At 58.7% G+C, this 15,915-nt stretch overlaps 1 protein-coding gene across 1 annotated transcript; it reads left to right on the top strand.

Annotated features, from left to right (window-relative positions):
- Positions 1 to 3,665: 3,665 nt before the first annotated feature.
- On the top strand, positions 3,666 to 10,774 carry BSG (basigin (Ok blood group)). Its single transcript, XM_061423247.1, has 7 exons — positions 3,666 to 3,928; positions 8,447 to 8,603; positions 8,878 to 8,960; positions 9,077 to 9,490; positions 9,841 to 9,865; positions 9,993 to 10,065; positions 10,168 to 10,774. The coding sequence occupies exons 1-6, from the start codon at positions 3,685 to 3,687 to the stop codon at positions 10,060 to 10,062; spliced, it is 993 nt and encodes a 330-aa protein (XP_061279231.1). The 5' UTR covers positions 3,666 to 3,684; the 3' UTR covers positions 10,063 to 10,065; positions 10,168 to 10,774.
- The last annotated feature ends 5,141 nt before the right edge of the window (positions 10,775 to 15,915 follow it).

Consider the following 15,915-nt stretch of genomic DNA (forward strand, 5'->3'; position numbering starts at 1 on the left):
AATCCCTAGTCTGGGAAGATCCCACATACCTCAGAGTGACTAAGCCCATGCACCCTAACTATTGAAGCCCATGTGCTCTGGAGCCCATGCTCCACAATAAAAGCAACTGCAATGAGAAGCTCGTGCAGCACAACTTGAGAGTAGCCGCCACTCCACACAACTAGAGAAAGCCCAAGCAGCGATGACGACCCAGTGAAGCCAAAAGTAATAAATGAAAATTAAAAAACATACACACAGCAACAGGGATGGGGTAAATAACCAGATAGCGGGCATTTTTATGGCAGGAACAGATTGGGGCTAGGCTGTTATTAATAAAGGGTCAGGAGGTCACACACTTCCCATCCTTGGAGCAAAGAAGACACTAGACATGGGCGAAACCTTCATGGGGTCAGAAAGGTAGGGGACGCCAGCCCATAATGAGTAGTTTGTTGTTCAGTCGCTAAGTCGTGTCCAACTCTTTGCAACCCCATGCAACCCCATGCAGCACACCAGGCTTCCCGTTCTTTACTGTCTTCTGGAGTGCTCAAGTTCATGTCCATTGAGTCGGTGATGCTATCTAACCATCTCATCATCTGCTGTCCTGTACTCCTTTTGCCCTCAATCTTTCCCAGCTTCAGGGTCTTTTCCAATTGGTCATCTCTTCTCATCAGGTGGCCAAAGTATTGGAGTCCTGTTACCCCCTCCCATGAGCCTCTGCTATGAGATCCATCTTAACTGAGGGGTGCCTGTGCACCCAGGGGAGGGTCCAGAGGCAAATTAGCCAGGGGGTCAAAACAATACAATTGGCCAAAAAGAAGACAAAGACCTGGAAAACTGCACCCTTCCCTGACTCAGTCAGTAAAGAATCTGCCTGCAATGCAGGAGACCCAGGTTCAATCCCTGGGTCAGGAAGATTCCGTGGAGGAGGAAATAGCAACCCACTCCAGTATTCTTCCCCGGGAAATCCCACGGATAGAGGAGCCTGGTGGGCTACATTCTTTGGGGTCGCAAAGAGTTGGACATGACTGAGAGATTAACACTACTCATAAAGGAATTAAATACTTCCCAAAGGAATGACTCTCTCTCTGAATTTGCCCCTGCATCTTTCCACAGGGACTTTTATTTTCAATAAACTTTGTACTTTACTCTTTACCTTTTGCGTCCTGGTCAGGCAGGCAAGGACTCAGAACCCAGCCCCGCACTGCTGGCCCCTGTGGTCCAGCGGTTAGGTCTCCAGCTACTGCTCTCTGCCCTTACAGCTTCCGAGGTCCGGCATCACAAAGGGCCCATGGAATACAGGGCTGCAGTGAAATCTGAACTTCTGACAGACAACAGATCATTTTTAATATAAGTATAAACCAGACAGTGCGTGGGATATACTTATACTGAATAATTCGTGATTTTTGGAAGATCTGAAATTCCAGTGTAACTCGGAGTCCTCTGTTTTTATTTGCTAAATCTGGCCACCTTTTCCGGGGTGATCCTGAAAAAACTCTTCTTGGAAGCAAAAGGGGACAGGGACCACCATCCTGAACTGGCAAAGAGGGGGTCCGGTGGGTGCAGGACAGCCAGGTCTGCGGGGAGCCGCTGCTTTGTTCGATTAACACAGAGCCTTCCTGGCAGCCCGGAGATCTCCTCAGCCCCACTCCGGGTGGGCAGGGGGCCCAGAGTTCTGTAGGGGCCTGGAGGTGCTTTGAGGCCAGCTGGCAGCCTGCCTCTTTCATCCAGCACGTCCATCTCCATACTGCTCCCTGCGGGCTCGCTGAGCCTGCCAGTCCCAGGCCCCAGCCCTGCTGGCCGCAGGAAGGGTCCTCGGCTCCCCTCCCTCACCGCCTCCATATCAGCAAGTCCAGGCTCCTCTACCACGCCCTTCCAGCCCAGGCTCTGTCAGCTGACCACCCCCACCTCCTTCGGCCCCAGCCAGCTACCCACCATCACTCCCCCGCACAAGGCTGCCCCGAGACTCACAGCTCAGCCCTTCCCTGGCTGCTGCCCCCTCCTCATTCATGGGTCACCTCCAACATCATCACCTCCAAGAGGCCTCCTGATCCACATCACCCCATTTTTTAATTGAGATGATTCACTTACCATACAATTCACCCATTCGAGCATAAAGGGTTTTGGTACATTCAGAGTTGAGCACACTTTACCGCAATTAATTCCAGAACTATCCATCACTCCACAAGGAAGCCCCGTCCCCACCAGCAGTCACTTCCCATCTCCTCCCCTAGCCCCTGACAACCAGGAACCTGCTCCCTGTCTGTGGATCGGCCTGTTCTGGACATTTCCCTTCAGTGGTATCACACCCTGTGTGTCCTTCTGTGTCTGCTTCTCTTACTGAGCATCGTGTTCTCAGGGTCCCTCCACGTGGTAGCGAGTTTTCAGTTCTCCTGGGCACACACCTAGGACTGGCATTGCTGGGTTAAGTTATCACTTCATCTCCTTTTGAGGAATGGAAGCACAGTTCGTTCCACCTCCTCATCAGCCCTGCACAGGGCTCCACTTACCCTATCTCATTATTTCCTGACCTTATAGTGGCTGTGAAGTGGTGTCTCACTCTGGTTTCCACTTGCCCGCCCCTGAGCACCTTCTCATGTGTTTATGTTGTCTATTTAGGTGTCTTTTTTTGAAAGCTGTGTTTTCAGATCCTCTATTTTGTAATTGGGTTATCTGTCTTCATTTAAACTTTTTAAAAAGTTGAGTTAAAAAAAAGTTGAGTTGTAAGTGTTCTTTATATATTCTAGGTACAAATCCCTTATCACATATATGCTTTACCAGTATTTCCTTCCATCAGGTGGATTGTCTTTTCACTTTCTACTTTGAAACAGAAAAGTTTTTAAGGGCTTTCCTGATGTGGCTCAGTGGTAAAGAATCTACCTACGGGTGCAGGAGAAATGGGTTTGATCCCTGATCCCTTATCCAGGAAAATCCCACATGTCTCAGGGCAACAAAACCCATGCACCACAACCACTGAGCCTGTGCTCTAGAGCCCAAGAGCTGCAAATACTGAAGCCAGCGTGCCCTAGAGCCCACGCACTGAGTCTTAACCACTGGACCACCAGGAAAGTCCCCCAAAGTTTTTAATTTTGATGAATTCCAATATATCTAATTTTTTGTTGTTTTTGCTCGTGCTTTTGGTGACATTCATAAGAAATTACCTAATCCAAGGCCACAAAGACTATATACTATATACCCTGTTTTGTGTGTGTGTCATTTTGCAAAGTATTTGTTGTAAAACACGGGCATCTCAGGGTATGCAGTCCAGCCAAATACAGGACGACTAGTTACGTTCAATTCGGACAAATGATGATACTTTCCTTGCAAAGCAGTGTGCATACACTGCACTGAACACCTACACTACGAAAATTACTCATCCTTCACCTGGAATTCAAATGTAACTGCTGTCGGGCTATTTGTATTTGCTAAATCTGGCAATCTCACCCCAGGGGACATAGCCTACCTGTTCACAGTGATCCTCATCGCCTCCGTCGCTGCTTTTTTTAGTTTTTTGCACTGGGGCAAAGTACACAGAAATTGAGCATTTTAACTACTTGGAGCGTAAATCAAGCCAGAAAGAGGTGAGACTCCCGGCCCAGCCTGCCAGGCCCCGCCCCGTTTCTTAGCAACGTAACCACGCCCCTGGACACAGGGCGTAGCTCACCCGGGTGATTACACGGCTCCGCCTACTCGGCTTCCGTAGAACGAATGAGTCGGCCGGGGCTGGAGTGTGCGTACATGCGTCCGTGCGCGTGCGCAGGTGGTAGGCGACTCACCGTGCACGCGCCCCGCCCGCAACGCTGCCTGCGTGCGCGCGCCCGGCGACTGTCGGGTTCTTATAGTGCCGCGGGCAGCGGTTGCGCGGGGACGGCTGGACGGCGGGATATGGCGGCCGGTCAGATCGCGGTGTTGGGGCTCGTGCTGCTGAGTGCCCAGGGTGGCTTCGGGGCAGGTCAGGACCTTGGGGTGGGGGCGCGAAGCCTGTCGGTGGTCCGAGCTGGCAGGGAGCAGCTCGCCTTCAGCTCAAGGGGAGATCCTGGCCTCTGCGAGAGGGGGATCCACGGCCTGGCGAGGGAGACCCCGGCCCGGGCGGGAGAGGAACCTCGGACCCGGGAGGGAGACCCCGCTTGGGGGAGGGTGGGAGACCCCAGGGGAGTAGAACCCGGCTTGTGGAGGGAGACCCAGGCCCTGGGAGGGGGGGTGGGGAGGGAGACTCCGGGCTGAAGCAGATCTGCGCGAGGCATCTTATGAAGAGCCTTCCCAGCTCGGAGAGCTGGAGCGTAGGGCGCAGGGGAACCCCTGGCGCCCAGACACTGGCTGTCATCCGGGAGGTGGGTGGGCTTTTGTCCCCAAGGGGACCCGCGGCTCCCCGGCACGTGACGGCCCCTGAGGCGGGCCGGCTTTTCGGCCGGAGGGATTGTCGCATTCTTGCCAGGATTTAGGTCCCATGTCTCACTCTGATCGTGCGCTCAACCCCTGGGGTCGCCGAAACACTTAAACCTTTGTGAGGAGGCCGACACTCCACCTCCTCCAGTTTTGTCCGATTTCAGGGCCCAGGAGGAGGTGGCGATGGTCCACCCTCCTATTTTTACCGGGATAGGAGTGGAGGCACCGGCCGGGAGGGGAGGTGTTCCAAGGTCACCGTGAGCCACCCGACTCAGAGCAGGAAGTGTGGGGGGCCCAGACGTCTGTTTTTTACAGACTCTTCAACACAAGGCTCTGTTTGCCAAGCTTCCTTAAGGTAGAGGCAGCCTGTTTGGTGGGCAGGTCGGATTTAGAGAATGCTCGCCTGAAAATACATTAAGGCATGCCTTTCCTGGAGAAAGCCCCACAGACTCTTTGCCTGAAAGACAGATTTTTTTTTTTTTTTCTTGTGTGGATCGAGGCTTCACAGTTGGTTCTGGGTTAACGATTTATACTGACCGGCACACGGAGAACAAAGTGCAAACCAACAGGGTCTGGGTCTCTTCCCCAGGGGAGGCGGGAACAGGTGGGCTCTGAGCAGGGCGCCAGCTGCCTTAGGGTGTGGAAGGGCCTGCATTTTGGGGAAGCTTCCCCTGGTTGCTCCTGACCCACTTTAAGATCCAAGATCTCAGTCCACCTCTTTCCTCTTCCTTATAATCAAAGTGGCCCTTTATTGACCACCTCTGGGTGAGGCCCTGGCAGCTAGCGCCCTCCAGGTGCAGGCCTCACTGGCCAGTGGGGCAGGAGGCCCTTTGTGGCCCTCTGTAGAGGGCCATTCCTCCGGCGGTCCATCACCCTTCCCTGTGGACTGCTCGCACGCACACACACACACACACACACACACACACGTGTACTGGGTGAGGGGTGGGGTGGTCAGGACTGGTCAGTCCTGGGGCAGTGTCTGCCTCATCCTCCGTTTTCACTTTCCACCTTTTCCAGGGACTCTGGCAGAGACCGAAAAGTCTGGGTCCCATGTCCTTTTTCTGCCCGGGGTGAGGGCGTTCGTGGAAGTCTTTGCCTCTCCTGGCCAGGTCAGCCAGAAACTTGCCTCAGGGGCCTCTTCGGCCCTTCTGTCACCTGAGGCCCCAGGACAGTGTTCCTGCTGGGAGGGACCTGCCGTCCAGATGTGCAGGGTCCCCTGGTCCTGGCACAGCTGGTGGGCAGGCAGGGGCTTGCTCGCTGGTCCCTGTCTGGGTCTTGAGCGAAGGACTGGCCCCTCGCCAGCACAGTGGAGGGGTGAGCAGCCCGGGCTGGCCTTCCAGAGGTGGTCTCCTGTCTGCCTCGTCCCAGGAGCTCCCTCTGGGCTGTGTACCAAGGCCTGCCTGGCCCTGCGCCCGGCCCGGCTGCTGAGTGGGCATGGAGGAGGGGTGGCTGTTTTTAGATGAAGGTGACTTTACTTGAGAACGTGGGTTGCAGTCACATGGCCAGGAAAGGAGGAGGGTCAGGCGCCCTGCCTTCCTGGGCTCTGCTGCTTCTTGCCGGGGTCCCTGTGAGTCCTGGGGGTGCTGCCCGGGCCTCCTGGTGCTGGGCTGGCTGGGGGTCAGGCTTGCTTTTCCCGTCAGTGCTTCCTGAGGGGCACTGGGAGGCGTCCTTCCTCGTGGCCCTGTCCTGGTGACTGTCAGTGTCGCAGGTGTCACATCCTTCGTGGTGGCCTTGGGTGGCTGCATCCACTGCACCCCACACACACACGCACAGGAGGGACCCAGCCCTGCTGATGGGCAACCGGGATGGGGCAGATCACTCGGGGTAGGATGACTCCCTTGCTGTGTGCAGCCCTCTGACCAAGCTTGGGGTGTTGGCCTGCAGGGCCTCAGCTGGGGAGACCCTCCTGGTTGATTCTGGCCCCACTGGCTCCTGTAGACGCCCTGGGTGAGGCTGGGGCCCTGCCTCTGCCCCTCTGAAAGCTGAGGCCTCACCTTGCTGCCACCTGGAGGTGGCCTAGGGCACTTCTTTTCTCACTCAGGAGGCAGGGTGGGGCCTGTATAATACCTGCCTGAGCTCCTTCCTAGCACCCTTGAGTCCGAGGGCCTTCTCTGGGAGAATGGGGACTGCCAGCCTCACTTCCTGCCTTGACTCACCTCCCAGCTCTGCACAGAGCTGCTGGTTTTGCAATCTTGGGAAATCTTGACAGAGAAACGGGTGACTGGAGGCAAGCCTTCGAAAGTGGCGCAGAGGTGGTATCCAGCCTCACACCCCTGTTCCTGTCACCACCTAGCCTGGGGGCTGAGTTGCCTGTGGGCTGCCCTGGGTGGTTAGACTTGAAGGTGGGCCTGTCCCTGGGCCTTGTGGCCTTCCAGGCGCATTCTCCTACACAACCTGTGTGCGCACATGTGCAGGTGCTGCTGTGGGAGAGTCCCGGGGCAAGGGCACCCAGAGCTGCCAAGGGGCCTCCTTTGCTTCAAGCCCTGCTGGCCTGTGTTCTGAAACACCCTGTCCTCTTTTAAAGAAAGCCAGCAGGTGGTTGGAGGTGGGGCAGTGAGGACTGGCGCTCAGAAAGAGACCCCACCGGGCCGTCCAGTGTCTTGTCCACGGGCTCCCTTGGGTCTCCCTCCTCCACCTGAAGGAAGCTGGTGTCCCCCGAACCAGAACTAGAGCTGGGGTCTGGATCAGCCTGCAGCCAGCCCACCCAGGACCTAAAGCCGAAGGCAGCCCAGCTGTGAAGTCTGTCCTGGGATTCAAGCCTCAAGCCTGGACACTGGGGCGATGCCCAGCAGCCATTCCACTTCGTTCCACCCAGTCTCCTGGGTGGCTGGGAGTCAGTGTTGACAGAAGTGGGGAGTGGGGGGCTGAGCAGGTTGTGCTCTTAGGATGGCCCCTGGTTGGGGTATTGGGCATCAGTTGGAGTTTTCACCATCTCCAATCACTCCACCAGCTTCTAATGCTTTGTCTGCGCTGTCAGATGGCACTGTGACCCCATTGAGGAAGCAGGAGTCCGGATGGCGGCCTGGGCTGCTTTCTGGCTGGCTGAGCTGTCCCAGTGCAGCCCTGCGCTGTGCTTTATGCCAGAGACCCCTGGGCTGGCTTATTCTGCGCATCCACCCTGGGAGTATGGCCTTCCCCAAGGGACACCTCGGGGGTGTGTGTGTGGGTGATGGTTCCAGAGAAACAGACCTCCTGGTGGATGACCTGGCAGCCAGCTTTATTACAAAGTCCACTGTCCCCAGGCACAGTGAGAGCCCTGTTCAGCCACGGATCCCAGGGGGCTGACGGGAGTGTCCCCGGGACGCCTGCTCCCAGTGCTGGGAAAGGGCTGTGGTGTGGACATGGCTGAAGGTCAGCACCTGGAGGCACAGCCCGACCCCCAAGAGGGGTTCTCTTCTGGTCTGCCTCCTGGCTCCTCCCTGAATGCCTGGAGGTCTGGAGTGTCCTGCCTTGGTCACTGCAGAGGGACCTTCCCTAGCTCAAGCCCATTTCCCCTCTCCAGAACCATCCACCTGCTTCTGACCATCTGGTTCTAAGTGGCTTCGCATTTTGGTTCCTAAAGAGAAGGTCGTAACAAATGGGGAGGTTTGCCTGGCTGGAAACGAAGTGGAATGGCTGCTGGGCATCGCCCCAGTGTCCAGGCAGGACACTCTGCATGGAGGCTTGGTGGCAGGTGTGGCCTCCTGGAAGGCAGGCACATCCAGCTGGGCTGCTGCAGCACCACGGCCTGAGCACACCTGACCCTCATGGTGGCCTTGCCTTGGTTGGGGGAGGGGGGAGTATACCAGGCCGCCCAGAGGGGGCAGACCCAGCACTCACTGTCCTGGTCCTTATTCTGGCATGAGGTGGGTGCTGCTGCTCCCCCCAGACCTGCGGCCCAGCCAGTGAAGACCATTCTCCCAGAGTCCCGCCCCAGATCCCAGGGGAGGACCTTCCAAAGCCCTTGTGCTTCTGGACTCTGGGGACTAGCCCTGGCCTCCCTTCCCCTCTGGAGGGGGCTGGGGCCCATGGCAGACTGACACCATGGGTTCTCCTGACGGATGGATTTTCCTGATGCCTTTCACATCTCTCCTTGGCTCCCTAGGGAGCAGGATCTGGACGAACATAGACAATGATGGCTCCAAAACACGACTCACCTGTGCCTTGAATCACAGTGCCACTGAGATTGTGGGCCACCGCTGGGTGAAGGGGGGCAAGGTGCTGAAGGAGGACGCCCTGCCTGACCTGAAGACGGAGTATGAGTAAGTGGGGCCACCATACAGATGGGTGTGGAGATGGCTGAGGCCCAGGATCCAGGGAAGTTCCCGGGCTGCCAGACTCCACCACCTTCAAGAACCTTCCTGCTTCCTGTGGATTGGGTTACCCCACTCCTGGCTCGCTGGGCCCTGCGACCCACAGGGAGCAGCTCCAGAAGCTGCCATGGGCTTGGACTGCAGCCAGGCTGGGGCTCCTGGGTGTGGTCCCTCCTCCCCGGGAACCTGCCCACTTCACCCTGCTCCCTGCATCCGCTTGCAGGGTGGACTCAGAAGACCGCTCAGGCCAGTACTCCTGCATCTTCCTTCCGGAGCACGCGGGCCGCACCGATCTGGAAGTGAAGGGTAGGCTCCAAGGGGAGTGGGGGCAGGCGCAGATCCCACCTTGGGGGCTGGGGCAGGGCAGCTCCACCACCATCTCTGGCTGGGGGTCAGGCTCCAGACTGCCCTCTTCCCCGCAGGACCCCCCAGCATCAAGGCCGTGAAGAAGTCGGAGCACGCCACGGAGGGGGAGACTGTGATCCTGGTCTGCAAATCGGACTCCTTCCCGCCAGTCACCAACTGGCTGTGGTACAAGGAAAGCGAATCTGGGGACCAGGTCATCACCAACAGCACCCAGAGCAAGTTCTTCGTGGTCTCCTCAGAGAGCCGCACAGAGCTGCACATCCCCAACGTGGACCTGAAGGAGGACCCCGGCAAGTACGTGTGCAACGGCACCAACTTGGAGGGCACCAGCCAGGCAGCCATCACGTTGCGCGTGCGCAACCGCTTTGCTGCCCTCTGGCCCTTCCTGGGCATCGTGGCCGAGGTGCTTGTGCTGGTCACCATCATCTTCATCTACGAGAAGAGGCGGAAGCCAGACGAGGTCCTGGATGGTGAGCCGGTGCCACAGTCTTCCACTCCCTCCTGGGTGGGGGACCCTGGGCCTCTCGGCGGGGATGCGCTCCCTTCCCTGGCAGGGAGTCTTCCAGCCCATGAGACCTGACCTCTCCTCTCCTCCTCACTGGGCTGCCTGGTGGGGCATCCGGGGCCAGGCACCTGCCTGCAGGGGTGCTCCAGGGTACCAGACCCACCAAGACCCTAGACAGCCCATGTGAGGGTGCCTGTCCCAGGGGCGGCTGAGGGCAGAGTGCTGTAGGTCAGGGCCACCCAGTGAGGGGTCTGGTGTGGGGAACCCCTGACGCCTGCCCCTTCTCTTGCATGTGGCTGCCTCTGCTCTGCTCAGATGAAGACATAGGCTCTGCTCCATTGTAAGTCCCCTGCTGGGGAGTGGGTGGGTGGGGGAGGGGCTGGGACCCCGATCCACCGGGAGGGGGTGCAGGGGTGAAGGAGTGGGGACTCCCAGTCTCGTCTTCCTGAGGACTCCTCTGCCCCTAGGAAAAGCAGTGGGAACCCCTTGAATGACAAAGACAAAGACAAGAATGTTCGCCAGAGGAACTCCAGCTGAGAGGTGAAGGGGAGGGGAGGGCATGGCAGGGGGCGGCGGGGGGCTGCTCCCGGGCTTGTCTGAGTCCCCACTTCCCGGGCTGGTCTGAGTCCCCTCTTCCCGCAGGACCAGGATGAGTCTACAGGCAGCGCAGAGAACAGCCCCACGCTCTTCCCTCTCTGAAAACCCCCCAGCGAAAGCAGACCGTGTTGTACATTCAGACTACACATTTTGTCTCCTTTTTTAAAAACTGAAGTAGGATTTTCTCTGTGTAGAATTCTGTTCCTTAGGAGCTTTGCTTTTCTTGTTTAAACATCTCGTGAGCACCCCAGGCCTCATGAGGTTTGTGTAAGGCTCCTGCTGCACCTCCTACCCCACTGGTCCCCTGGGCTGTTGGTGTCCTGATGTATTCACAGGGCAGGGGTGAAGGCTCCTGCCCCAGGTCCATCTCTGAGGCTGCTGGGCTGGGCTGGGCTGGAGCCAGGTCCCTGCCCTTTGTGGAAGGTCACAGGAAGGTCCCAGGCTGTGTGCCATGCCAAGCGTCCTGCCGTGTGGAGCCAGTGTTGTCAGGTCACTGCAGGTCTGACCACATGGAGGCCTTAAGCACATCCCCCTCACCAATGCCCCATCTGCACACACAGGAGGAAGGTAGTCTGGCCGACAGTCTCAGAGCCGCTGTGCTGGGCCTGAGCCCCACTCCCTACCATCCTGCTCACAATAAAGTCTGACCCTCGTCCTCTGTCCTCTGTTGTGTGTCTTTGCTGGGCCTGGGACTCACCAGGAGAGCTCGGGAGATGGGGAGGTTTAGCTGGTGAGGCTGAGACTAGAGCATGGCAGGAATGCTGGGGGCCAGGTGAGGGGGAAAGGTGGGAAGGGATAGGAGGAGCCCTGCAGCAGAACTGAAGACACCCGCTGGCTCTTCAGGCAGCAGCCCTTCTAATAAGCCTGTTTATGTCCTTCGAAGGGAACCTGGGCAAAACCAAGGCATCCTTCCCATAGGGCCCCCAGGTCGGGCAGCTCTCACACCAGCTGCCAGGTACCCCCCTCCTGGGCAAAGCAGTTCCTGTGTCTTGGGTGGGCCTCACTCAAGCTGGAAGTCTGTCCAGGAGGCATAGCGGGTAGGGGTGGGGGACTCAAGGAAGGGCAGGGCCAATGCCCTGAGACCCTCCAAGGGAGAAGAGAGTTGCCTGCTTGCCCATCCTGTACCCCAATAGCTGGACCAAATGGGGATGGGGCCAAACCCTGGTCTTGGGGAGCCTAAGCCCCAGGGTTGTGTGGTCCCCTAGGTGCCCTCTGGAGGCCTGCAGACCTTCAGGTCTGGATGAGGGGCCCGGACCCCTGCTTTTCCGGAGAGGCAGGGGTCTCAGTGTTGGGCTGGCTTTTCCCATATTTCCAGAGAAGCCAGAGATCTGGTGGTAGTGGTTTAGTCGCTAAGTCGTGTCCAACTCTTGCGACCCCACAGACTAGCCTGCCAGGCTCATCTGTCAATGGGATTCTCCAGGCAAGAATACTGGAGTGGGTTGCCATTTCCTCCAGGGGATCTTCCTGACCCAGGGATTGAACCCAGGTCTCCTGCATTGCAGGTAGACTGTTTACCAACTGAGCTACAAGGGAAGCATTTTTCAACACTGGCAAAAATTCCCTACATACCATGTGGATAAATCAGGCCCGCTGGCCACCAGTTTGAGGCCTGGTAGGTTCTGAGGTAGAATGGACATGCCTCTGCTCAGCAGATCCCACTGCACCAGGCTGCTGACCAGGTGTGTCACAAAGTCACCTGCTGCTCTGGTTCCTCTGAGCGCCCATGGGGTGAGTAGGGGCACTTTACAGGTACTTTGCACCCCACAGCCTAGAGAAGATGCCCTCATTCACAGCAACTGAGGCCACTGGTTCCAGAAAACCAAGGGGCTGGGGCAGAAGGGCTGCTGCTGGCCAACCATTCCCTCCAGCCACCACCAGAGGGCACCTAGTGCACACCCCTGAGGGTACTGGTTCCCGGGAAGTCAGAGAATCGTGTCTAGAGGCTTTCGGTTGCCCTACCTGGTCCCAAGTGCCCCCTTGCTGGACACACTGGGCTCTGGGCCCCAGGCACCCACCACTTCAACTTCTCTGGACATCCCTACTGGGCAGTGTGGTCAGCACTGATGCACCTGAGGCTGGGTGTTCCTCCAGCACAGAGGAAGTGATGACAAGGCTGGACCTTCTGGGGGTGCTGCCGAGGCTGGGGCTCAATATTGGTATGGAGGGGGCATGGGTAGAGGTTCCCTTGCTTGGGGCCTGTAACCCCAGACCCCTGGGGCTCCACCCATTCTGCCAAACCCCTTTTTTGTTGTGCCTCGGGCACCCGCACAGCAGCTTGGGGTTCAGGAGGCAGTGCTGGTTTCTTCATCCAAAGTGTGCATCTTTCCCCAGGCAGCACCTTGGGGGACAGAGTGGTGGTCCATGTGGTGTGGGGAGGGGACCAGCTCCAAGATAGGCCACTGCTCGCAGGGCCGGGCCGTGGGGCACAGACACACGGCTCCGCGTGTCTCCTTCACCAAGTGTTCCTGGCTGTTCCTGGAGCACGTGTTTGGTGAGTGTGGCAGTCTGCGGCTCCTGTGCCACAGGGGCTTCCTCAGTTCCCCCCAAGGGGATGTCACAACCGTGTCCCAAGAGAAAGGGAGACTGTCTGCGGCAAACGCCTGGAGGCTCACGACCTGGGTCTGTCTTGAGGTCCAGTGGCTGAGGCAGGGGCAGGACTGGGTGTGCCTTCCCTCTGGGCCACAGCCCCAGCTGCCCACCCCGTCCCTGGGCCCACCGCCCCTGGAGGCACCCCAATGTACCATGGCAGTGGGCAGTAAAAGACGGACTGAGGGGTCTCTCCCAGCAGCAAAGGGAAGAGCTGAGAAGGAACAGCCCAAGGTGTGGGGGTCCTCAGACCCCGGTCCCCCTGTGTCCTTGTGCCCTCACCAGGCAGTTCTGGGGCTCTGTAGGGAAAGGAAATTCCAGGCCAACAGAGGACCCGCCCTCGCTGTGCAGGTGCCAGGACTCAGACCTGGGCAAGGGGCACTCTGCTTAACTAAGGCCATGGGCCAGGCAGGGCCTGACAATGGCATTCATGCGGGCACCCCCGACCAAGAGTCTTCCTCCTCCTCCAAAGTCAGCGGTGCATGTGGGCACTAGGCCGCCATGCAAGGCTGAGGAGTTGTTTGGTATTTCCCTTGAACTTAAACTCTGGGCCCCTCTCTCGCTGGTCCCCGGCCTGCCAAGACCCTGGCCTAGTCTCAGCTCCTTGGCCTAAAGCTGTTTTTCACTCAGAGGGTCCCCAGACTGTAGGCTCCATGACTTCAAACCTGGCTCTGGCCCGACTGAGCAGGAAGTGTGGGTGGTGTGCTGAGGAGGTGCTGAGAATCTGTGGCAGGGGGCTGGACAGCCAGATTTCAGGACAAAGGCTCCAGGCCCCGCCTGCTGGAGGCCCCCGGGCCCAGAACGCGATGCCGGTGAGGAAGAGGCAGAGACACAGGGTGGCAAGAACTGGGCTTTCCTTCCACACAGTGGGGGTCCAGCAGTTAGGACAACAGACTATTAAGAGTTTTATTCCATCTGCACTGTCTGGTCTCCACCCCCACCATCTCTGTGTGCTCATCTACACCTCCCACCCCCTGGGGCCTCAGTGTCCCTTCTCCTCCACCAGCCAGGCATCACGTTGCCCAAGGACCTTTGCATAGGCGGTGCTGTCTGCTGGACCCTCTTCCCACAGACATCCACAAGGCCCCATCCCTTCTGTCGGGTCCTGGCTTGGCTTCGGACACCACCCCTAACATCTCCTCATCCCCTGTCCTGGCTCAGGCTGAGCTCTGAAGGATACAACCATGTCTGCTAACATCACACCTGCCATGCTGACTGTAGCCTCCGCTCAACTGTCACCTACCAGGGTAGGGATGGCCTGTTAGGTTCACTTCTGAATCCCAGCCCCTGATCAAGTGCCTAATAAGTATTCATTGAATGAAGGAATGAATGATGCTAAGAACACTCTGGCTTGGGCAAGTGGTAAGAGTGGGAGGGAGGGACAGGGAGCCGGATGGTGGCCTGGCTCAGGGTGGAGCCCGTGGGTTGGGGAGGGGTCTGTAGGAGAGGGGTTGGGACCCTGTTCCTCTGTGACTCACAGGTCCCTGGTGGCAGGGTGCCATTGTGCCCCTCCAATGTCCAGTGGGTCCTTGGGCTGAGCTGTGGGCCTGCCTCCTCCCTGCTCTCAGCCCAGAGCCCCAGGGCTCTGGCGGTCTGCCCAGACTGACATCTTCCCAGGGTGAGCATGAAAGATCCCCCTTCAGCCAGAACACACATCTGCCCAGGGCGGGCGGCAGCCTGGCACTGCAACTCCATGGCTGCCCAGCCCCTCTCTCACAGACTCAGGACAGACGGCAGCCCAGCCCCTCTCTCACAGACTCAGGACAGACGGCAGCCCAGCCTTTCCGCCCATCTAGCTGCAGGTCTGGCTGAGGGCACAGCAGAGATGGCCCCCTGGGAGGCCCCTTGGGGCCCAGAACAGTCTAGAGGGTGCCTGAGATGGCCCAGTTCAGCCCACCCACTGTCCACATGGGCCCATCCCTCAATCAATGTTGAGTACCACCTACTGTGTGCACTGTCAGGGCCCTCTCCAACCTCACCATCCTGGTCCTGACATCCAGGTGGATGGAGGCTCCCAATATATCAAGTCTGAAAGCACTCAGAAGGCCCGATGGTCTTTGGAGGCCGAGGTCCCCCACCCTCCCCCACTTCTCCAGGCCCTTCCTAATCTCTGCTCTCTGTCCATCAGAAAGCTCTGGTTGAGCTGGGGTGTGGACTGGAGGCCAGGAGGAGCCCCAGGGTTGTGGCCTATGTTACCTAATGCCAGGAGTCACCCCCACCCCCAGCCTGGCTACAGCCCCCAAAGCAGAGCCTCAGGTGTTTTCCCAGATCTGGGGACCCAGAGTTGAGGGGCCGGCTGGGGCCTGAGCCCAAGAGGCAGAGAAAGGAGGCAGCCCAGTGGGGATCACATGCGACCATCTGGTGAGAAAGGGTGGCAGACCCTGGGTTCCCCTGTGATTCTGGGTAACTTCCACTTTAAAGTCCACCTGCCTTTTGGGAGATCCCACTTCTCACTGTTTGAAAGTGGGATCCACAGCATCCTTGGGTGGTTCTTCCTCTTGGCCTCATCCTGCCCAGTTCAGCCTCAGTTTCCTCATATGCGGGAGGTGGTGGTGAGGCAGGGCGGCCACCGTGGAACCCGGAGACTCCTGGCCTGACCGCTCTTTGCCCCTCCCCCTCCACAGATTCTTAAGGGTCCTTGTGGAGGGGCTTAAGTGACAAGGCAAGGAAGGGCTCTTGTGGCCTTTTATTATGGAAATTCTCAAACCTACAGAAAGGAGGGAGGCTGTCGCGGGGGCGGGTGGGGGGGCGGCTCCATTTCTCCGAGCCCCAGCGTCAGTGGTTCCCGCCCCGCTCTGCCCTCTGGAGAGAGGAGAACCGAAGCGCCAGGAGAAGGCCCCTCGCCAAGGTCGCGCGCCAAGGCCCCAGCTCCGCGGCCGGGCTCGGTGACCTTGGACGCGTCCTTCCGTTTCGCGGGCCTCAGTTTCCCCTTCTGGGACTCAGCTTGATCGGGTCTCCGAGGTCTTGAGCCACGTGACCTTGGACTGTCCCCAACCCGGCGGCCTCAGTTTCCCGGGCGCAGGACGGGGCGGGGCGCGCCGGGAGTGGGCGCGGGCAGAGGAGGGGCTCCCACCCCCGCCCCTCCCCCGCGACCGCGGCTCCGCCCCCCGCGGCTCCGCCCCGCCCTACCCCCGCCTTCCCCCCTCCCTTGGGCTCCGGCCGGCGGCGGCGGCGGCGGCTCCGCTCCGCACTGCCCGGCGCCGCCTC

This window comes from Bos javanicus, chromosome 7, assembly GCF_032452875.1.
Source record: "Bos javanicus breed banteng chromosome 7, ARS-OSU_banteng_1.0, whole genome shotgun sequence".
Taxonomy (NCBI): domain Eukaryota; kingdom Metazoa; phylum Chordata; class Mammalia; order Artiodactyla; family Bovidae; genus Bos; species Bos javanicus.

What these genes read in the sequence shown, in the direction of transcription:
- BSG (XM_061423247.1), top strand. Translation starts at nt 3,685, where the DNA reads ATGAGTCGGCCGGGGCTGGAGTGTGCGTACATGCGTCCGTGCGCGTGC. An exon ending in CACCGATCTGGAAGTGAAGG is followed by an intron (nt 8,961 to 9,076) that starts GTAGGCTCCAAG and finishes TCTTCCCCGCAG; the next exon opens with GACCCCCCAGCATCAAGGCC. An exon ending in GACATAGGCTCTGCTCCATT is followed by an intron (nt 9,866 to 9,992) that starts GTAAGTCCCCTG and finishes CTCTGCCCCTAG; the next exon opens with GAAAAGCAGTGGGAACCCCT.